We start from the raw sequence: 23,569 nt of genomic DNA on the forward strand, positions 1-23,569 counted from the left end.
TATATATGAAAAGGTATAAAGGTGTGTCTTATCTACAAAGACACGACTCTTCTACAATTTTCCCATCTAACAAAAGTTGCTTTAAGGATGCAAAAAAAACAAAGGAGAGACTAAGTTATATATTCTATGAACTAAGTAGCCATGGCATGTATATCCTAGTGTCATTGCACCAATTATGAAATTTGGGTGTCATATGTCAATTTTTGTTTCTTATTTGCATTATATTTGTATTAATTTAGAGATTATATCCATCATAGAGGCAATTGATGCCCCTCATAACAAAGTAATAATAGATCCTTGTTATGTAGTACATTGATCTCTATAAGTAGATCCACTACCCCATAATAGCTTCTATTTGCAGTTCATTAATCTACATTATAGGGATATCCTATTACAAGGAGTGCCAACCCTCATAATAGACATATCCTTCTTACATGTGTTGATGACACCTTCTAACAAATAGATCCATGTTATGTGGGTCAATGACCCCAAAAATAAGCTCTATTATAGAGATATAGGGGTGTTCCCCTAACTAAGAACACCCTCAAGATAGGATGCATCATTGCAATTAGGTGTGAAAGGGGCACACCCATATTGTAAATGCACAAAGTATGGTGCATGCATAATGTGGATTAGGTCGATGACCCCCATAACAAGCTATGAGATATAGCACTATGGGTGTTTATGTATATAAGGATGTGCCCTCAAGATAGGTGTAACAACCTTGGTGATAACTCCATGTAATAAAAGTTAAAAACAATAACCACGGACGAATAAGACACTTATTCCAAGTTGAATGTTGGGAAGGATATCCTAGTGGGTGTTCATTTTGTTGTTTACAGCTAAGGAAAATAGAAAAAGCAATGACTAAGGAATTAAGAGGCATTTTGGCACATTTATTTAAGAAAATAATGGAAATTAGGGAAAAAAAGAAGTGAAAGGTCACAGGTTGCACGTGAGGAAGTAAATGAAGGAAAATAATGGAAAATGAAGAAAATAGAGGCCTCATCCATAAAAGGGCTTATGAGGATCAATTGGTAACCTTTTGTCATTTTCGCTTTAGATTTCTCCCATTATTCTCTCTCTCTCTCATACTTTTGGACACTTATAGTTTTCTTGGAGCAATTTGGCATTGGAGCAAGAAAAACAAAGAAGGCAAGAGGAAGAAAAGATCAAGCAGGGAAAGACAAGATCAAGCAACTACATCAAGCTTCATTGCAGGTATCAACTTGCATGTGTATTTTCCTTGCTAGATTTGACATGCATGGGATTGCATGTGTTTATTTTCTATCATGGCATGGGTTTTTCCAGATGTGACATATTTTCAGCCTAGCTTTGCCATTTTCTAATAGCTTTAATGAAATGGGTTCTCTCATGTGGTTTATGTTGGATGGCCGGATTGGATTCGAAGCTGAGTGGGGTGGATCTCCAAATTAACAAACACATGGTGGTAGTGGTCCCTGAACCGAACTAAGGATGCACGAAGCCACTGGCCTAGTAATCCCTGAACCAGAGTGTGGATTGTGGTAAAGCCAGATTGTGTGCCTCGATGAGCCTAAGAATCCTTGTCGGTGAATGGCAAGATATACGATAAAGCCAAGAGGTGGATTTTCTCTCCATTGGGCCTAGTGATTCTGGGATGGAATGCACAGTAAATCCTGGAGAGTATGTCTCGTGTAGGGCCTAGTGACCCCTGGATGGGACTGCGGATGCATGGTAAAGCCTAAGAGACTAGGAGGCACTCAAATTCCTCATGGTGTAGGCAGAGAACTCCGATGGCATCCACATTGATTGGTATTTTTGATGTGTTCTATGAGTCCCACATTCATGCTTGGAATATGGCACAAGGGTGATTGGCTGAAGAGAGACTAGGCTCAGCCAATCTATGGTCGGGTGGAACGTGGTAGTCCCATCACCGGTTGGTTCACTACATTGATTAGTGAGAAATTAATTCCATTGATGTTCATGTGTAAATGCACTGGTGTATATATGGATTTTGATGGCTGATATGTTTATTGTAATTATGTTCCTATTATGTTGGTTATATGTAAATTTTATGGCAGCAACTATGGTTGGCTCTCTGCGTGTTTTTACTTGTATTTGATTGGATATTGTGTCTATGACCTAATAAGTGATAAGGTAGCAAATGACATGAGGAAACAATGGTTCATGGCAATTCTCAGATAAGTAAGAGATCCCTACACTTAACTCTGTTATTTAAACCTGTAGGTTACATGTCGATGATATGTTTGATGAAATGTTTGTCATGGCTAGTAGGGGTCTCGCTAAGGTCTTGATAAACTATTTAGTTTTACATCATTGTTTCCTTGTACTTTACTTAATTTTGAGCATTCATTCCATTTTGGGCAGTGACCTGAGCTCTGGACCTGAAAAAGTGGCTTAAATCTCAGGGTCGCTGGCACAAAACTAGCAAGTTTCGTCCACAGTTGCTGGCATGTAGGCCTATGAGAGCGACTTTAGGTCTCTAGTCGCTCCCTTGCCCATGGCATGAGAGCGACTGAGTCTTAAATTATCCAGAACAACAATGGGACCTAAGGACAGGGTGTCCGAGTGCCTGACTTGTCTCTTGAGGGTTCTGTTGATGATGTTGGATAGTTGTGTGATGTTTCGTCGATTCCACTTCCTTAAGGTCACCTAGGAGGTCGAATTTGATCATAGTAACCTCTCGTCTCATGTTTACCCCAGTTGGCATGGTTACTTGGGTGGAGGTGGGAGGAGGGTGTTACAATAGGTGGCATCAATTCACACTTGGGTGCGAGATGGGTGCAACCTAGTCCACATTGTGCATGCACCACACCTTCGTCAAAATTGTGAATGCACAAGTGTGGTGCATGCACAAAATCAAAGCAAGGTGCATCCCTTTTCATCCCTAGCTTTCTAAAACAAATAATGTTACAAGGGTTGTTGATCTACATAACAACGATGTACCTTTTAGGGGGACTGCGACCCTCCTCCTTATGTAGGTTACTAATCCACACCACACAAATTCATGTTATATGGGTCAATGACCCCTTTTATAGCATATATTACAAAGAATTGGGGATGTTCGCATAACTAGGGATGCACCCTCATGCTAGGGTACATTGTCCCATAGTTAGGTACAAGAGAGTTGCACCCTGATCTACATTGTGCACACCCCACACTTGGTACATGCATGTTGGGTACATTGTCTAAGAATAAATGAAAACAAACTATAAAAAATGTAAACGCAAAGGAGATGGTAAAATTGGAAGAGGAGTGACTCCTACCTATGATCCATGAAATTGGTATAGGTCTCCATTGATCCTTAAGCTCCCCCTCTTGCTTACAAAATCGAGTAGTTCTTGACCTTTGTAACAATTATCTAACATAGGTAAGGGAATGTGAAAAGATGCACAATTTAGGGTTGTACAAAGACTATGTAAGGGGAAATACAATGGCAATGGAATCAAATTGTTAGTGGTGGCATCTTGCATGGAGGACAAGCAAAATAGAGATAGCCCTGAAAACAAGAAGGTTTTTATCCAAACCCTAATCCACTGGAATTTGACAAATTTACAAAATTCAAATCCACTCTAAACACCAAGGATCGGTGAGGGATATGGTCCATCAACATCTGCATGGCGCTCATGCAGAAGTTGAAAGATCCAATGATAATGATGCTTTGAAACTATAAATTTGAATGTCACTCCCTTTCAACTCTTCTTCATTGTATTATGATTTTTTATTTTCAGATCATATGGATAAATAAATCGCCTAAGACATTGGATAAGAGATGAAAAGGACCATGGAAAGGTAAATTATATTAGAGAAAATGAAAACGATTCACAATACTGAAGTTTATATTTATTTATCACTTGACACACAACACACTGTAATTATATCACATCGATCATTCATTGTACTTGAGCTAGAATAAGCACCCAACCACTAATAGTTCATTGCATTTGAGCTAGAATAAGCACTCAGCCACTAAATGTCCAAATATAGGACAAAAATGGAACATGAAATTCACATGTTACACTTGTACCTTACTAAATCTCTCAAAATCGAAAACCAACCCAAATCTTCCATGAGGATATTTAGTTCATTATTATCAATTTTATAAGAGATGGTGATCAAATGCTAATGAATCTCCAGTTTTTTTATATCAATGCAATGCACGCAGGATGCAAATTATTACCCAACATTGGAAGTTAGAGCAATATATGAGGAACATGGTGCAAGCAAACACACTGTTAAGCGGCATGAAATGTCGAATAACCTACAAGCTTGATGTATAAATGCTTGCACATTGCAGGATATCTCATAGCACAAATAAAGTATCATTAAACAATCTGCGAATACAAAATTGAAGACACACTGATAGAAATATCTCAGAAGACACCTGAGAAGTCCTTGCGAATGGTAAAGCTATTTCCAATCTCTAACAACTGACTGAGATTCTAAAAACTACTCTAAGAATGTAATCATACCTAGATTACTGGGTCCATCTTCCTTTTAAATGTTCTACTTGTTATCCATGGTAAATCATGCTTTCTGAGATTCTAAAAACAGATTGCTCAAATAAACCAAATAGTTTACAATGGACATAGGAAATAAACAGCAGTCACACCAACTATTTAATGCAATTTTTCAGCTTGGCACAACAGGATTGCTTTTCTTTCTATTGGAGACGGATGCTTTACAAGCAGGAACCAATCTATGTCCCAGCCAATTGACAGAAACTAGAATCTCAGAAAGCATTGTAACAAGTGAAACATTTTAAACCAGGCTATCATCTTGCCTGGGCTCGGGCTAATATCTACTTTATTCAGGGAAGATGGAACCAGCAATCTAGAGTATGATTACATTCTTAGAGTAGGTAATTTCTCTTCTGCATTCTAACATCTGATTTCTGGAACATTAACACTTTCTGATCCAGATAAAAATGCTTATTTTGCCTGGCCAGGAATGCGCATCCCCTTGTGGATATTACACCGCTTTCTGCCCTTATCGGGTATAATCTTGCATGTTGATCCATCTTTAAGAAGGACTCCACAATATCTATATTCATTTTCATGTTCCTCAACTCCTTGGTTCTTTGATTCAACGTTTGCGCTGATGTTAATTTTTGATAAATTTTTCTCTTTCTGGCCTTTTTGTCCCTTGTGATCAGGACACCGTTTTCTGCTTTTAAGAGGGGTAGCTGTACAAATGGTTCCATCCTCTTGAAGTGCACCACATATATTTCTTCTTGTGTCGGCTATGCTTCCATTTTTAGATAATGAATGAGGGCGATTTCTTGTAAATGTTAATGCCCCAAAAATGATCCTTGGTATTGTGTTCCGTTCATTCACTTTTTCTGTATTTGCGGGCTTCTTCCCGTCAATTCTTATTCCTACTTTCTTGCCAAAAAGGAGACATTTCTTTTGAACGATGAGTCTTTGTAGTGATTCAAGCGTTGTCTGTGAACTCAACTTTTCTAACTTCAAAAGCACATCATGAGGACGCCTGGCAGCATTTCCACCTCTATTCCAAGCATAATCAAACACCTTCAGCAGCTGCGCTTCAGCTTTTTCTGCTTCGGCCTTCGTGTCCATCTGTAGACACAAACAACAATGCTCTTGAAACATGCGTTCGCTTTCATTAAAAGAATGCCAGGAAAGTAGAGATATTTCAGTACGGGCATAAATTTTAAGCAATTACCAAGAATATACCTAAATAAGGTAAAGGAGAGAAATGATTTAGATATAAAAGTAACATAAACAATATTTACAAATTCAAACATTTTAATAAAAACTCCAGTCCATGATGCACCTCCAGTTGAATTATCGCAAATACCTGTGTATGCCCGTTAAAAAAGAGAGAGATATACCTGGACATCAAAGAGCCCCCTAGTTCCTAGGAAAGTGAATAAACACTTCTTATCACAGACTGATATTTGCATCTCTAGAAAGGAACTTTAATCAATTATCAAGAAAAAATGGTTTGCAAGAGATAATTGTGTCTCAAACTAAAGGTAATCTGTGTCAATTGGAGACAGTTCCACTTATAATAGACTAGCACATTATGTCAAGTCTCAACTGAGATATTGTTCCATTCAGCTGAAGATTTTCCTGAGTGTTAAACAGAATAGACAGAAATCATCTCATTGTATTCTTGCAGACAATGACAACCTTTGTATTTTCTCCGTCTACAGCAAGCAATCTGTATTCCTCTTAAGGTGACTCGGCCTGCACTACAAAAGTACAATAACTCAATCCACCCTAAAACTGGAGGGAATGGAAATTAGAGGTCTAAGTAAAGTATTCGACACAATCAATTATGGATCCCTAAAAATTATTTAGGCCATGTGCTATCTCTGATTTGTGCAGCTGACAATCCTAGCTCTTGATCTCAAATGAGACCAACGATGCGGAATTAACCCGAAGTATAATCGAGTCAAAGCCAAGCAATGCCACCCAGTGGACAACCCCATTGGTGCAAGTTATAAAGTAGTCTGTTAGGAAGCGAAGGGGTTTTAAAGGCAGAGAGATCCTGATCATTGACAGAATGGAGGGTCGATGGTGTACATACATATCACAACCAATAATAGCACCGCTCGCCATATAACCCTTAGGCCAAGACAAGACGAGGGCATGGCCTTCGTATGATTTGTCTGGATTATAAAGTGGCACAATCCAAATCATGGACCTTTGCAACCTGCAACGATCCTATCCATTGATGTGGCTATAGATCTACAAAGCGGGTTCCACCCACACTAGAACTACTAGCACTTTAATAATGCTCCGTAATGCATAAAAACTTAGAATAAGGCTCTTGGCTAAAGGATATTTTATAATATTTCGAAAGAAACCTCCAACACTAAAGCAAAGACTTACTAGGTAAAACCACAAACCTACCCCTTGGTGATAAAAATCACTATACTTTGTGGGGGATATTTTAGGAAGGCAGAGAGCTACCTCAAGGGGACTCAATGTGATAAAAATTTCAATTAGGTAGGTGAAATTTTGGACACAACTAGACACACATGAATCATCAGTATATTTATTGGCTAAGTGCAAAACGGTGTTTGTATTGTCAATTAGGTAGAAAAAGGAGTATATTTGTACACTTGCTTAGTTAGAAAGAAACGAAAATTGGTTTCTGAAGGAAAGGTTTGGGGAGATACGGCAGTGTTGGAGCTTGCCTACTCTGACATTTGTGATCATATCAAGTCAACCACAAATTCTGGTTCAATGTAATTTTTACATTTCATTGATGATTTCTCTAAGAAGAGGTGGGTTCACTTTTTTACGAAGAAATCCAACGCATTCGTCAAGTGTAAGGTATTTAAGACAGCAGTGGAAAATAAAATGTTGGTATAAATATAAAGGTACTCCATTTAGAAAATGGTGGGGAGAATCACTCTAATGAGTTTACAGAATTTTGCAAGGGAGGTATCTAGAGACAATTTCCTAATATATACATCTCAGTAGGATGGGGTTATGGAGAAAAGAAATAGGACAAAATGTCTCGCATTTATATCTCTGTTGTTTCGGCTACTAAGAATTTCAAGCATAAGTACTCCAAAACTATAGACATCTACTTTCTTTGTCAACTGGCCATGCATGGCATATTCAAAAACCTAATAACCAATTGTTCCAGCAACATATATATTGATATGAGTAATATTATCTGGGAAAAGTTTAACTTGACCAACCTCTGCAATCTTAGGATACAGATATGCATTGAAGAATATATTGTTAACTTTAGTATCCCTCAGGAAAGTACACAATATCAATATAAATTTTGGGCCATATTAGCCAACCTATATTCATTGCAATTTTATCAAATGGGCAATGCTATTGCTGTCAAGGTAGTCATAGGCCAAAATTTGTTAATTTTCTTCTACACAACATCCATGTAGCTTAACGATATTTTTATATTCGATAGCATAGATAAGAGCTATCTTAGTTATATAGGCATGAACACCTTGAATTGACTTAGTAGATAGCTTCTTTACTGCCACCGCCACATCATCATTCAAAATTCCCTTGCACACAAAACCAAATACCTCTGTCCCAATCTAAGTCACATGGGCAATGCTATTGCTGTCAAGGTAGTCATAGGCCGAAATTTGTTAATTTTCTTCTGCACAACATCCATGTAGCTTAACGAGATTTTTGTATTCGATATCATAGATAAGAGCTATCTTAGTTACATAGGCATGAACACCTTGATTTGACTTAGTAGATAGCTTCTTTACTACCACCACCACGTCATCATTCAAAATTCCCTTGCACACAAAACCAAATACCTCTGTCCCAATCTAAGTCACATGGTTAAGATTCGAGTTTAGGTTCAGTAACGATTATGTTTGGTTTGAGTTCGAGTTTTTCTTAATGAGATTTCAACGAGGTTCACCATGAGGTGTGTCTATATATACAAATATTAATTTTTAAATGAATATAGCATAAATTAAAAAATCAATATCAATAAACATTAAAATGCTAATTATGGAATTGTTGGAACTACTAGGAACAACCGGAATTGCCGGAACTGTTGAAACTGTTGGAACTGCGGAGAACAGCCGGAATTACCAAAATTGTTGGGAACAGCCAGAATTGCCGGAACTACCGGCACTGCCAGGAACAGCCAGAATTGCCGGAATTGCAGGAACTGTCGGAATTGCCGGAATTGTCAAAACTGTCGAGAACTGCCGGAACAGGCGGGAAAGCTGATGCAGAGGGCAGAAGCCGGAACTACCTGGAACAACCGGAATTGCTGGAACTGCTGGAATTGCCAGAATTGCCAGAACTACCAGGGACAGCCGGAATTGCCAGAACTATTGGAACTGCTGAGAACTGCTGGAATTGTCGGGAACAGTGGGCACTGCCCGAACAGCCAAAGCATCTGTCTCCGAAGGAGAGCAGCATGCAAGGGACAACTAACTAACATTGGGACAGTTGTATGGTACTTAGCAGCAAATACACCAAGCATACAATGTTACAGCTAGCATGCAAGGGACAGCTAACATGCAACAGCGAGCATGCTAAGGACAACGAGCAAGCTAGGGACAACAAGCAAGCAAGATGCAACCAACACATAGGTCAGTATGGCAACATGGTGCAGCAATGGCACATAATGCAATACAGTGATGGGTACACTCATGATTAATGAAGCGTGATGAGATGCAACATAGTGATGATGGGTGCAGCATGGTGCAACGCAGTGAGGTGCAGCATGATGACGAAATTCAGCACAATGATAAGTGAATGAGTCACTTTGGAGAATCAGTTGAAGCAGCATGTCTTCAACTGATCTCATGTATCATCTTCTTAGAGATGATCCATGCTCTTATCTAGATAAGTCAAAATGTTGACTTCTGTTGTAAACGTACTATCTCTCTTTCTCTGCTGAACTATTGAAGAACATATAAGAAGAATTGATCAAGGGTTTCCCCACATTCGGGTTTGTCCCTGGCTAGCACCACATCTTGTGTCCTCTTGTCTTGGCTTGTCTTTTGCGATTTATGTTTATGTTCTATCTGCAATTTACTTTAATGTTGATGTGATTGCTAATCTGGAAAAGATATTGAGCTAACTGTGAAAATTGAAATAAATTGCTCTAAGCATAGAACATACATAAAATTAACAATGATTTGTGCTCCCTCTATGAGCCATTTGATATGTATGTAATCTAGTTTTTTTAGCAATACAAAATTTATTAATTCACACACATATATATAATTTTATTTTTTATTTTCATGTAATTTGACCATTTAAAATGTTTATATTACATAACATAACGAGACATTACAACATATCTTACATATTGGGCTAGAGAGATGTTGTAATGTCCTATTATGTTATGTTATGTAATCTAAACATTTTAACTTGATCAAATTACATGAAAATAAAAATAAATAATTAAAATAATAATTAAAATAAAATTGAGGTAAAATAGTCAATTTACTGTTGGTAGTTTTTGGGCTCTTTCCAATGGTATTTTTGTGTAAGTTGTGTGTGTGTGTGCACGCGTGTGTGTATAAAATCAACCTAGATCCATCTTAATTCCAGATCAATAAGGATCAAATCTCTTGAGGTGCAAACCTATTTTAGAGTGAAAAGAGATTTGATCACTCTCAACACTTCATAGATCTAAAGTTAAGATGGATCTAGGCCGGTAAGTTAATTATGCCGAGAGGCACTCTTCGTCCCAATATGGAAAAGATGTCGCAATACCCTATTATGTTATGTTATGTAAATATTTTGACTCGGTGAAATTACATAATAAAATAATAATAATAATAATTAAATTACAACAACAACAAACAAACAAAAAATTACTATTTGAAATTTTTTGGCTCCAAGTTTTGACAATCCATGGTTCTTCCAATGGTATTCTTATGTAATATAGCCTATTTAAAGACATGGAGAAGAAATATTATATTGCACCTTGAGAGATTTGATCCCTCTTGACACTTGATAAATCCAAAGTTAAGATGGATCTAGGCAAGTAGAAAGACAAAATACCAATAAGAATTGTTTCTCAAACTTAGCAGCAAAATCGTTCATCTGAATTTCTATTGAGTTTGCAACCTGCTTTTACTGTTGCTACCATTTTCCCTTCTTTTCCATGATATTGTGATGCATAATGTCCAAACTTATAACAAATAAAAGACTTGATTTTATTCGAGTCCTTTCTTAACTACGAGGCTGACTTCTCACTCTTTCCCTTATCCTTACTATTAGTAGAACCTTTTTCTTTGCCCTTCTTCATCTGATCTAATAGGGCCAGGTTCTCATCACCACCCTTCTTGGCCTTTGACTTCAACCAAGTCTCCTCTTGTCTCCTCTTGTTAACCTTTGGTAGAGGCTTACTATTACATCAAACATCTCCTTAGTATTGCTCTTCTCAGATTTGCGAGGGATCAAGTGATCTTTAATGGAATCCATGAGCATCTGCTTGGTTTGTATCATGTTCTATAGGGGAATTTTCAACTGTTAATGTTCCACAAAAACTATCCAAAAACTTTGTGGATGACTGACTCATTTCTGAGCTTAGATTTCTTTTTAATATCACTTGTAAAGTCATTTATTATGCTGTAGCAACAATGAGAAAGGCTGAAGTGAACTTGTGTTCTTTAAGGTCTTCAATGAGTAGATTTTACTGGAAAAAGATGAAAGCCTTCGATTGGTAGAGATTGGACGAACATTGTGATTCAAATAATGTTAATGTCTACGAATAACCATCAAGGTTCATGGGACTGCAGAGAGTTAAAACCGACACAAAAGACAAGGGTTTTTGCTAGACAACTCTACAAAATATATATGAAACAAGCAAGCAAGGAAAAGAGAATAAAGATACAAGCTAAAAATGTAAACAAGTGAGTATACCAGCAAAGAATGCAGGAAACTAACCAGTTAGATTTGTTCCTTCAATATGGCCCAGTCTCAATTGCAATAATCTGCTATCTGTCTGCAAGCTAATTTTCTAATTTCGTTTATTTATTTAGAATTTTCCATTTTATAGGAATTTTGGAGGTAGGAAGACTGAATTTGATTCCATCTGAATATAAAGTTCAGTATCGATATTTACATCATTTGCTAGGCAAAGAATCTGAATATACTTACCGACGCCCATCTAAACACGATTGAAAATCCCTTGGAAAAGGTCTCTGTAAACAATCCTGGACCTTGCTGGACATAAACATCATTTGAACTTTTATTTTGTTGATGGGAGGATGACTCCGACTTTTGATGCAGGAAGAAGGATCCATTTGCCTCCAAATGAGAGCCAGCCTGACCATAATGTTGAAGCCTAGTTCTAACATTCTCAGCCTGTCCAAGATAAACCACTATGACATGTCGACGCTTGATTTTGCGTCCTGAAAGGGAACGAGGTGCAGCTATCCCAAGCTCATAGAGACCAGGAACAGAGCAGCTAGATGGAAGATTATGTATCCTGTATTTCTCTGATCCCTCTTTGCCCAAATGATGGTCTTCCCAGTCAGATGGTCCAATGAGAACCTAATGAGACACCCACAATCAGAAATTACCATGCAATCTATTTACAGGAAATAAATTCATTAAAGAATGACACAGAAAGATCACGTGTAAGGTACAAAATTAATCATAACAAATTCCGTAGTCTATGTCATAACAGAATACCTTTTGTGGTCTATGTCATAACAGAATACATTTTGGTTAAACCCTCTAATAAATCATTTATCAAATCAGATCTGCAGCAATATAATCAGAAACAGAAAAGGAGACAGAAAACAGGGGGAACAAATATGGAAATTTTCAGAAAGGCCAGATACGATCCAGCAGAGCGACATAAATATATATTTTCATCTTTAAGGGGAAAAGACATGACACGAAAAATTTTTGAATATCAATTGTCAGTTTGAAGCCTAAAAGACAGTTACCATTGTAGTTCATCATCACTACTATCCTGTATCATACTAAGTTGTACAATGTAAACATATATTAACAAATACATGCAAATTGCAAAATGAGTGTCCTACTATCACTTCCAATGTTCATAACCTCATTACAAATTACAATTGCATATCGTCAAAAATATCTTCATCCATGTTATGAAGCTGTACATTATCAGTTTCATCCTCTACAAAATTGGCAACATTGATGCCATCTCCACTTGAAGATGCTATTGTCGATGCCACCTCATCAAGCAAATTATGATGCATCATACACCATTCAAGATTGGAGACTCGAGATAGACACCAAACCTTAGCAACTGACTGCAACCATGCTCCAATCAGCTACAAACTTCCAAGCTTCAAACCCTCACTCAAAGACAATCCCAACAGTAACTTGTATCCCCAACAAGAAAAACACTCAGATTGTATCAAACATTGATGTGCTTAAGGGCAACCCAAGAGAATTTACATCGGGTTCAGAGTTTCACTAACATAGCAAATGGGCAAGACCAGTATCCATACATAGCCTACTGTTCATCAAAGTCCATTGCTTTAGCGAACTACCCAGGTCGTGCTTGGTAATGATTTGCAACAATCTCCTTTTTAGAGTCTGTTGGTATCTCATTGGACTCGCCTCCTCCCTCTAGATACTCCCCAATAAATCAAATGCATACCTAAGCTAGTGCCTTCAGTTCAAGGTCCTCGGAATGTTGTTGTCCTTGGCAACCAATCCCTCTACAATCACGCTACAGCTTCTCAATCTGCTAGATCTGCTTCTCCATATCATAGATCTAACTTTTTTCTTGCAGATCTGACCTTCCAGAACTCAGATCTGACTTTCTTCTTTCAGATCTAATCTTCCAGCACTCAGATCTGACTTTCTTCTTTCAGATCTGACCTTCCAGCACTCAGATCTAGTCAAGATTTGTTTGGATATTGTAATGACCTAAATAGCATCAGAATGGTTGAGGACCCCAGAGATTGTGCTAGCATATCGATAATAAGAACCAATATATTGGAATTGATTGGGGTCATGAGACTACAATCTGTATAGATGGATGAACAAGTAGCTGATGTGTTGATCTCTCCCTGAGAAGTTTGTATATTTGGATTGGTGGATATTTCTGATTTGGTTGAGAGGGAGAGATAAGTACCATAAGTTGCCCGTATGATGGTACTTGGGAGGACATATTAGCCTGGTTGGTGTTGAGATCTCAGTTATAATTTGGCCTTGATGATGTCAAGAACCCGGTGTGGGAGGGTATCTTGGTCCTATAGAGCTTCGTTTTAGCGTTTGACCTTGATGATATCTAGATCCCTATGAGGGTTGGTTTCTTGGCATGGAGGCCTAGATGGTATCTATATCCAATTGGATTGATACCAAGGTTGTAGCCTGATGGTACCTATAGTGGCAAGTTGCCTTGATGACACCTTAGTCCTTGTTGGGAGGATACCTTGGCAGTTTTGGTATCCCTAGCATTGTATATGTTGTTGTACTCTTCTTGGAACATTTCAAATTGAGGTCAACCTTGTACTGATTGAACAATTATGAATACCTCCCTAGTTAAGAGGGAGTGTTGAGAAATATAACTAGGTTCGGTCTTAATAATGATTCATGTACTCTTGATATTGTATATTTGATGTAAAAGAAAAAGAAAACTTATTGTAAGAGGAAATTTTATTTATAAGCATCGGATTCGTGCTCATTTTATTTTGTTTCTAGGTCAAAGCACCCATTGAGTGCTTCTAGGGTTTGTGTCATGAGTCGTAGTCCTTGTCATCTTGTATTAGACCATTCTTGAGTTTATTGTATCAAAGAGGAAATTTATATTTTGAGTCAAAAATGTATTTTATGGCTCCTCCACCAAGTCGGCCTTATAAAGGGAATTCGACCACACAAAAAGACTATATATTAGCAATGCACTCAACCTATTTGAGCATCCAACCAAGAAGAGTTTGATCTGCAATTGAAAAGAAGTACGAAGGTAAGAAAAGGAGGTGACAAAGGCTTGAAGAAGAAGAAACCTTAGTGAAGGAAGGAGGAACCCTAGCAAAGGAAAGGAGTTCATTTTCTCTTGATTCTAGCTCACACGTGCGAGATTCTGGGTTGCAAGAAGGGGCCGAAATTGCAGGTCTGCAGTAGAGGCCGAAATCTTTATGCAGGAGGCTGAATCTTGATTGTTGCAATTTTAAAGAAGGTTGACTCTTGTTGAATAGAAGTTGATCATTGTCATCTTGGAAAGACTATCCTGGGAGGTTGACTTGGTGGATTGGAGGAGCTCTTTGTCTTGGTCAAAGTGTCTTGGTTGTCTCATTTGATTTGGTTCTAAAGGAAGAGAAGAGATTTTTTGGGTTTTCCCTTAGAAGAGTGGTTTTGCCCTCACTGAGAGCCTACATCCTGTCTCCTTGTTGTTTTGATCTTCATTCGTTTATGTTTTGGTAGTTGCTTGATGATAAGAAGATAAAAGAAGTTATTAAGATTACAAAGAAATCACAAGTAATTGGCAAGATAAGAAAATCTTTTTGCCTATCTGATTTTCTAACATGCAAATATTCCATGATCCATAATTGCCTACATTCCATCCTCATGAGGCTTTTGCAAACTACCGCTTACCCACAATTTTCTTTGTAACACGTAGCTTCATAAATGCTCAAAGCTCCCATATCACACCATTTCCATATGCTAATCCACAACTATCTTCATGGCTCTACATCCATGCTAATCTGCAAAAAAATTTAACTACTAACTAGCCATATGTCCACAAAACTTAACATCCACAAATCTATGATACCCACAAATTGTGTTTATAGTTCCTATTTATCTCTTTATGCACACAACCTAATCTTGCAAGTCTACCATGTTTCGTGATTGCTTGCATTTTATCCTTGCAAGGCTTTTTCAAATTGCAATTTACCCACAGCACTTGATATAACATTTAGCTTCATTTACATCAACCAACCTCCATTGTGTTCATATTTGGTGTGTCATTCCTAAGCATTCATCGTGGAAATTATATTGATGATAGTCTACTTGAACATCATCATGTAAGTTGTATATGTTGAGTTATAAAGTTGTATTGTGTTAAAATCCAATTAGAAGGAAAGAATGGCCAATTTTAATAAACGTTTTTTCTATGAAGTTATATCTACATGGATACCATGGGCACACATTTTTTGAAATGATAGTATGTTTTTACAAGGTTATTTTTCAAAATTCAATGGTAATCCCCTAATGCTACCTTAAATCCCTAAGCCTAAGCCTTATTGGCCTAGCTAGTAAGGAGGATCCCAAATAAAGTCGAGTCAAATATTCAAGTTCTTTGGAATTACTTTTGACATTATAATTTTTAAAACTTGAAATTTATAGCAATGTTAAACAAATTATAGTTCATTACACTTCATCTCGACCCAAGATTTCAAAGAAGATGCTATTTTGAAACTCCTAAAAATACTTCATTTATAATAGCTCTTAATGGGTCTCAAGGATGTTGATCCACCACCCAAGTGGGGGTCAACAAGAAACTCGAGATCTCACTAATCTAGAATCTAGAGTATGCTAGATCTCTACGTGTAACATGTTGCTAGTATTAGAAGAGACAATCAAGACATATGAGGAGAACCTCCTAAAGGCCTTTGTATGTGATGGGACCTATAAAGACTAGGATCTATGATTGAAATCTTCTCGCATGGAGAGAGCAAGTAATCTCTAGTCAAGGTAGCAAGAAAAAGTGGAAAGGGAACTCCCTATGTTTCGAAATAGGCAATAGTATCTAACTTTGATTGCATAGTAGATGAGACAACAAAAAATGACATACTCCTCTGACTTTGAGTTAAGTGACATAGCTTACAAACCCCTATCCAACCATGAGATGTGGTGCTTTGTCCAATCCGAAGTGTGTGGGAGCTAACCTAAACAGAATGCATTGAATGTTCGCATGTGTAAGGAGGTTGTATTATAAGGCCATGTTTCAGTTTTAAAAAGTGCTCATAGTAGAAGACCATCTTTGGGCCAAGATCCTCAACATGTGCAATCTAGGCCCTATATATACTATCTATAATATCCTTTATGATTGCTCAGTTCAAGTTCAATTTACACAACATAAGGTGACGTGGTCCATCTAGGGAGTACCTAAAGGACGGGGGGTGTTTGAAAATGGTCTAGAGAGATGGTTGCAGACTTAAGTAATCGAGAGCTCTCTACAAATCAACATCAAACACATACCTGGGGGTTTAGTTGAGGTAATGGCCTCTAAGGAACAAAGTGCTAAATAGGGGCATCGATCCCTCCCTGAGGTCGAGTCTCCAAAAAACAAAACTTTGTTAAGGAACAAGACCAATTAGAAGGAAGCCTCAAGGTGAAGAGGTTGTGTCACAAATTCTACCTAAACAATGGGCTAGAAACAATCAATTTGCATTAGATGATGCCACTAACTCTATTTTAGCCCAATCAATTTAAAGAAAACTCGATCCTAAAACCTTGAAGCCATAAAGGATTGTGGGTTTCATGATTGTGTCTGCAAGGTGCATCTTGGACGAGATGACTTGGAAGTGCAAATGATTGTATCACAAGCCAAAGTGTGGCCCAGTGCACTAAACCCCCGAATATGTGTACATTGTAGTGATCTTGATCACTTCCCCTAGAAGTAGAACTGGTAATCAAATAGAGCATGCTTCAATGCATTGTAGATCATAACCTTTATTTTAACCAAGTTAAATTTCAACTATCAAAGATCATACAAACTAGATAAAGCATCGATCTTTCTCTATGGGTCTTCAAGGGAGGAGACTAGAAGGATCAAATAATCTATACAAATAAGCATAAATATCAACACAAGGTGTAGAACACAACTATCATTGCCCTAAATATGCCCTTAAGGAAAAGACTCCATCTCATCTATGTTGATCCTAAAGAGAGTCAATAATAGGGGACACATCATCTTAACCCCAATGGTGGTTTGAATGAAATCGGAAAGGTTGTAGGATATACAAACATGACCAAGCACCAACTCATAAAATCCCATGATGGAAGACAAGAGGGTCTCAAAAATGCCCATGTTATGGAGTGTCTGAAACAAAGCCTTTCTCAAGACCATGTCAAACATTTTTTGAAAATCTACAAAGAAGAAAAAAAGCTTTGAAGAGCAATGACGTCCCTCCTCAATAATGACCCTAAGTGTGAAAATACAATCAATAGTCTAGTACCTTAGGGAGAAACATGCTTGTCCTCTAGCCATGAGGTACATCCAATCAAGCTACTTTGAAAGCCATTGATGAGAACTAAATCATAAAGCTTAGAGAAGGTGTGTGTAATCATGATGATTATATAATTATTTTGTTCTAAGCTAGCCCCCAAATTTAAAATCAAGTGGATAATATGCTAGGACCAAGCCAAGCAAAACAAAAAACATGATTAAACAAATGAGCAATGTGAGAGTCAATAGAGTGAATTCCATATATGAGGAACTCGACTTGTAAGCTTTCCTTATCAATAGACCATTCACTTGATGTTGTCGAAGGAGAAAAGGTGATAGAGGAAGAGATGAGGCGATATGGATAGGACCCTACACTAAAACATAATAAAGGTACACTTATGAGAAAATATGGATTGGCGATCCAAATCCAAGGGGAGAATAGTATGTCAAAGGAAAAGGGTATGCCAAAAGATTTTCAAAGAATAACAGAGGGCCTCACAAAGTTTGTGTCTTCACAAAGGAAGGAAAGGGCACTTTTTACGTCAAAGGTCAAAGGAGGCAATAGTGGGATTTCCAAAGGTGGGGAAAAGGGGAGGCATATTTAAAAGAGAAACAAAGGTTCTTATATGGAGTTTGCACCCCCTCGTGAAACCAATAGTCCATGGCAAAAATGCCAAGCATGGAGGCATGGGGAACTACTAGATGGACATTAAGGTATGAGTTGAGAGTAGCCCCATAAAGATTCATGGAAAGAAACCCATATTTGGTTGAGGCCATTTCAATGGACAAGAAATGATGGAGGGAAGGGATCAATTTCTAAAGGAAAGTGGGGCAAGTGGCATAGGGGTCGACATATTGTCTATCAAAGAATATGGTTGCAGACAGGACACTAAAGGTAGGTATGATAGAGAAAGGGTGGAGGAATTAGGTTGAAGAGGGCTAGGAGGGTGTGATCTACAAGGGGAAGGAATAACACTGAAAAGTGTGATGCGTGAGGGAGTGACATTTAGTTACCTATAGCATAATCAACCACGATGGCACCTCTACTATGAAGGAAACATGTGAAGCCTTTGAAGTCAGGTGGCAAGGAAGATCATTAAGAAGCAATTGATCATGAGATTCCCCTGGCTATAGAAAGTGCTTCCCACATGTTGTGAGGACCCAAGAGAATTCCACATACAAACTAAGTAAACAAAGTGATTTTGGGAAAATTGAGCTCATAACATCGCCCCTCCACTAAATTGTTTGGGCCATAAGGTTAAAGATGGTGAGTCCCTTGTGTTTTGACTGTGGTTTTTTTTCTAATGTATTTTTTACAATCTCATATAATCTTATTTGTATTCTCCTACTAAGGGAGTGTTATGAATCATGATGGCAACCCACTTCTTATTATACTATCGATGTTATTTATTTAGTATATTGAAAGGACACAAAATTGAAAATTCTCAAAATAAGGTTTAAGGAGTAAGCTCATAATCTAGAATAGTTTAATTATAAATCTGTTAAGAATCAAGAGTGTTAAAGAAACATCAAGTTGGATACTAATTTTTTATCCTTCTCAACACATAACAAATCAAACGATAAGATGGACCTATGTTTGTTTTATTACACAGCTAATTGTTCAAATATGGTAGCTAACATAAATAATGCTTCAATGATTTGTTTCTTTTTTTGACTTGGTGTTAGACTTTCCAAACCCAGCATCTGGTATTCAGTTCCCAAAAATTATAAACAGAACGAATACACAACCAGATTCCTAACACAAAAAATATAGCGTAAGCAAAAATTACTCGATCTAAGTCACACAGACATAAATAGATTTCCGCCCAATCGATAGTTTTTCATTAATAAGTTAATCATGAAACTTACTTGGGCTCTCGTACCAGGGATAATGGCCTAGCTGAGAAAATACAATACCGATCACCAGCGTCATGGCATTCTCTCAAACCCAGCACACGCTCACTGAGAAGTCTCTCTCAATCTTGTGCTATTGTTGTGTCTAAGCACTTCACATTAGGCTCAATTTATAACTTTCTTAAGCTAAGATTGACAACCAAAATTAGCTTAGTCAAGTTAAGTAAAGATAACTAACATTATTTTAGTTAACTATTCTATCTTTAGTTTTCTTTACTTTAACTCAAGTACAAGTCATAAATTTAGCTTGCCTTACATGCACATCACATCAATAATCGTGCAACTAGCATGAACACTCTACATGTCGAATGCAAGCTCCTAACAAGGCAAATCAAGGTGTTTCTAACAAAAAGACACAAAACTAGAAGTACCTTTCGAGCTACAAGACTCAAAACTTGGTAATTAAGGGAAACAATATATTGGCAATTTTTTTCATTTCTTTCTCATGTACACATGAACAAAGTGTTGAAGATCTCCCCTACCCAAACTGTAGAGCAGCTAGCTTCCCTTCGTGCAATCATTATATGAATAGAGCGCTGAAGGTCTCCCCCACCCAAACTACAGAGCAGCTAATTTCTCTTGGTGCAATCATTTTTTCCAATAGGAAGATGTCTTGGAAAGTGGATCCTATCTACTTTCCTAAATATTAATGTTCAAGGTTCATTCTGCCAGACACACACTTTATGCCGTAATTCCGGCGGATTTACATGATTACCCACAAACATTAAGCACATTTAATACAATAAACGAGTAGGGCCTCCCCTCCCTCCTAAGCAAACAGACTAATGGGTCTGGGCTTTATCATTCATTGATACTGCTATGAATGATGTCGTCAACAGATAGACCATAATCATTGAAAACTTGTAGCTGATTGGTGTGGACTTTCCAAGTCATGGTGGGAACATTACTGCCTGACATCTGTTAGAGCGCAGGCTTCGCAGATCAAAATAGAAAATACATTAAAAAAACAAAACAAAACTTAAACTGGCTCTTTTGCCATTCATATATAAGGAACAAAACGACTATATCCTGTGCCTTTGAAAAAATCCTCAATGCCTCACAAACTGCAAATCATCCATGTACCGTTTTGCTTCAGAAAAATGTACGATCTGAAACCAAACTTCTTCATTTGTATAGCTTAAATCTGAAGTGGGTATTAACAACTAATGAAGGTGCACTCATATCGTATCACTTTAGCCTAGACTTACAAAAACATAGAAGACAGATCAAAATAAGAACAAATTCTTGAGTGCAATCGAAGGCCTTTTGACAAATGCAGAAACAGAGATAAAATCTGCAGCAAGCGAATGGATAACACAAAAGGCCTATACAACAACCCTCAGAAAATGCACTGAAAAATATTTTTACAAGCTGAAGTTCAGGAAAAACTGGAAAAAACAGAACAAGAAGAATATCGGTAGCCTATTGAAAAACTAAATCATAAGGACGGATAGATGAAGGTTAAACCATACCGCCCAATTGGAGAAAACTTTGTCATGTTTAACGTAGGTGTAATCTTCTCTTCTTAGTCTCCTGACCCCCGATTTCGCAGCATCCACCACAACTGCGCCCATGGACTGCCTGTTGCAGAGCTTGCAATGACTAGTGTTGGGGTGAAGCAGCAACTACTATTGTGACGGTGAAGGACAATAGCGCATTCAGATCCCATTGCATGCATTATATTGCAATGTGCATGTAGCTATGGAATTGCTTGCGAGAAGGGCGATCAATGGCTTCTTTCCCCTGCAAAGGTATCTGTCTACCTAAATTATTCTTCTTTGTAGTACTCTGAGAATCCACTTGCAAAGCGCAACTAGCCGTTAGACCTTTGAAATTTCCGAAAACTCTCCGCGAAATAATCCCTGCATGCAAGGTTCCATTGGTATCGCAGATGACGGAATGAGTATGTGGGCCTTCAAAGTTCCGTTGGTATCCCAGGGGACAGAACGAGAGACTGCAACTACTCGGATTATAATAACGAATTTATAATAGAAATATAATTAAAATTAACGAAAAAAAGAGGACAAAGTAATAAGAATGTGTGTATGCGTGCGCTGAGTAAGGAATTTTGATTGGATAACGTGGGAAGGTTGAAAACCGGCGTCTTGAAGTTTTGAAACTTAAAGCGGGAAGGGCAGCCCAGAAAGAAAAAGACAAGTCAAAAAGAAAAAAAATTGTATAATGATGACGTTAGACGCGCTCCACGAATAAGTAACAAATGGGCTATTCCTTTTTTGTAACTTTCACAAATTCCCTATCACACCCAACCCAATACTAACCTCCATCTTATGGATTGAGTGAATTGTAAAGTCAAGTTGAATCAATACATGTGTATGTGTTTTCTTTGGATTGATGGAGTGTGATTTGTAAAAGAAAGTTTTTCCTCGTGGTGGATTGAGTGATTTGTAAAATAATTTTTTTTTATTTTTTTTAATATTTATAGGAATTTTAAAAATAAACAATTATATATAGATAAATTATAAATTAGTTTGAGTTAATTTTAATAATTAAATAGTAATTATAAGAAGTAACTTCAGCGTAAATCTAATAATATTAATAATAAAAACTTACATAATTTTAATAATATTAGTGATAATAATAATATTAAGGATCATTTTTATTATAATAATAATAATAATTATTATTATTATTATAATGTATGTAATTTGGATAGTATTAATTATAATAACAATAATTATCTACACGATAATATTAATAGCCACAATTGTACTAGTATTATTAATAATCAAAGCAAGGACATGGGTCTATTAGCAATATTAACCATACCAGTGAGGTTATGAATTTGGATCAGAGTATTTTTCCCCCTCCCACCCGAAATAATAGAGTTGTTAAGTTATCCAGTTTTTCTTTCTCCCCTTCTATTTTTAGACTTTTAGGCAAAGGTTTAAACTTTGCCCTTGTCCCTAGAAAAATCCCAGTGGATGACATTATTTGCGACGTGGAGTATGGGATTAAACATCTTCCAGATAATATCAAGGACACTATTAGGCAGGATTGTGTTGTCGTCCTTAGAAAGGCTAAGCCCCCTCGGAAGAACCTCAGCAATGAGGAAATCTTGGCCCTTAAAACCTTAAACCAGAACCAAGATATCGTCGTTCTAAAGGCTGACAAAGGAGGGGCTGCGGTCATCCTTAACAGGGATGATTACCGCAAGAAGATGTTAGATCATCTTTACAATAGTGGCAGTTATAAAAAACTGCCCAAGAACCCTCTTAAGAAAATTTCTAAGACGGTGGCTCTCGCTATCAAGTCCAGTAGCTCAGTGAGTTCCCTTTACCATAAACTCATTGAGAGCAGTCCCATTACTCCTAGGATCTATGGGTTGCCTAAGATTCACAAAGAGGGGGCCCCTCTGAGGCCTATCGTCAACACCATTGGTGGTCCGACCTACCTTCTTGCTAAGTTCCTTGCCCTTAAGCTTAAGCCCCTGGTTGGCTGTACAGAGTCCTTCGTGAAAGACTCTGCATCCTTCATTAAAGAGCTTAAGGACATTAAGCTTAACTCCGATGACATTCTCGTCAGCTTTGATGTGGTCTCCCTTTATACTTGCATCCCTATAAAGGAGGCCTTGGAAGTGATCTATCGCCTAACAGATCCCGATACCGCGCATCTGGTTGAGATCTATCTCACTTCCACTTTCTTCTGTTTCGAGGGTGAGTTCTTTGAACAGACCTGTGGTGTTGCCATGGGCTCCCCCCTTTCCCCTATTGTTGCGAATCTTTTTATGGAAGATTTCGAAGCCAAAGCTTTAGCCTCAGCTCGTCTCCTTCCTAAGCTATGGAAAAGGTATGTAGATGACACTAATGTCATCTGGTCCCATGGCCAAGAGGAGCTGGATCTCTTCTTTAATCACCTCAACTGTCAGTCCTCTGCCATTAAGTTCACTATGGAAAAAGAGGTCAATGGTTGCCTCCCTTCCCTGGATATTCTTATATCTAAGAACAATCCCACTCAGTGTTCCAGAAGAAAACGCATACTGAGCAGTATCTTCATGCCAATTCCCATCATTTCCCTGCTCAAAAGATGGGTG

General features: G+C 37.7%; 1 protein-coding gene across 2 annotated transcripts; it reads right to left on the reverse strand.

Annotated features, from left to right (window-relative positions):
* Positions 1–4,309: 4,309 nt before the first annotated feature.
* LOC149261872 (protein EFFECTOR OF TRANSCRIPTION 2-like) lies at positions 4,310–21,329 on the reverse strand. 2 transcript variants are annotated; one of them, XM_089382490.1, is made up of 3 exons: positions 20,991–21,329; positions 11,601–11,996; positions 4,310–5,582 (listed from the first exon to the last, which is right to left on the reverse strand). In XM_089382490.1, the coding sequence occupies exons 1-3, from the start codon at positions 21,090–21,092 to the stop codon at positions 4,935–4,937; spliced, it is 1,146 nt and encodes a 381-aa protein (XP_089238616.1). In that variant the 5' UTR covers positions 21,093–21,329; the 3' UTR covers positions 4,310–4,934. The 2 variants fall into 2 exon arrangements, with proteins under 2 accessions (XP_089238616.1, XP_089238621.1); XM_089382495.1 differs by lacking the exon at positions 20,991–21,329 and adding an exon at positions 12,581–12,697.
* Between the last annotated feature and the right edge of the window lie 2,240 nt (positions 21,330–23,569).

This window comes from Pinus tabuliformis, chromosome 6 (assembly GCF_031772625.1).
Source record: "Pinus tabuliformis cultivar Carrire ecotype Pingquan chromosome 6, CPIR1, whole genome shotgun sequence".
Classification (NCBI taxonomy): Eukaryota; Viridiplantae; Streptophyta; class Pinopsida; order Pinales; family Pinaceae; genus Pinus; species Pinus tabuliformis.

Bases quoted from the DNA above. Each gene is read 5' to 3' on its own strand.
- LOC149261872 (XM_089382490.1), bottom strand. From the start codon at position 21,092: ATGGGCGCAGTTGTGGTGGATGCTGCGAAATCGGGGGTCAGGAGACTA. The intron at 11,997-20,990 runs GTATGGTTTAAC...GTGTCTCATTAG, and splicing joins AAGTTTTCTCCAATTGGGCG to GTTCTCATTGGACCATCTGA. The intron at 5,583-11,600 runs GTAAGTATATTC...TTGTGTCTACAG, and splicing joins TCGTGTTTAGATGGGCGTCG to ATGGACACGAAGGCCGAAGC.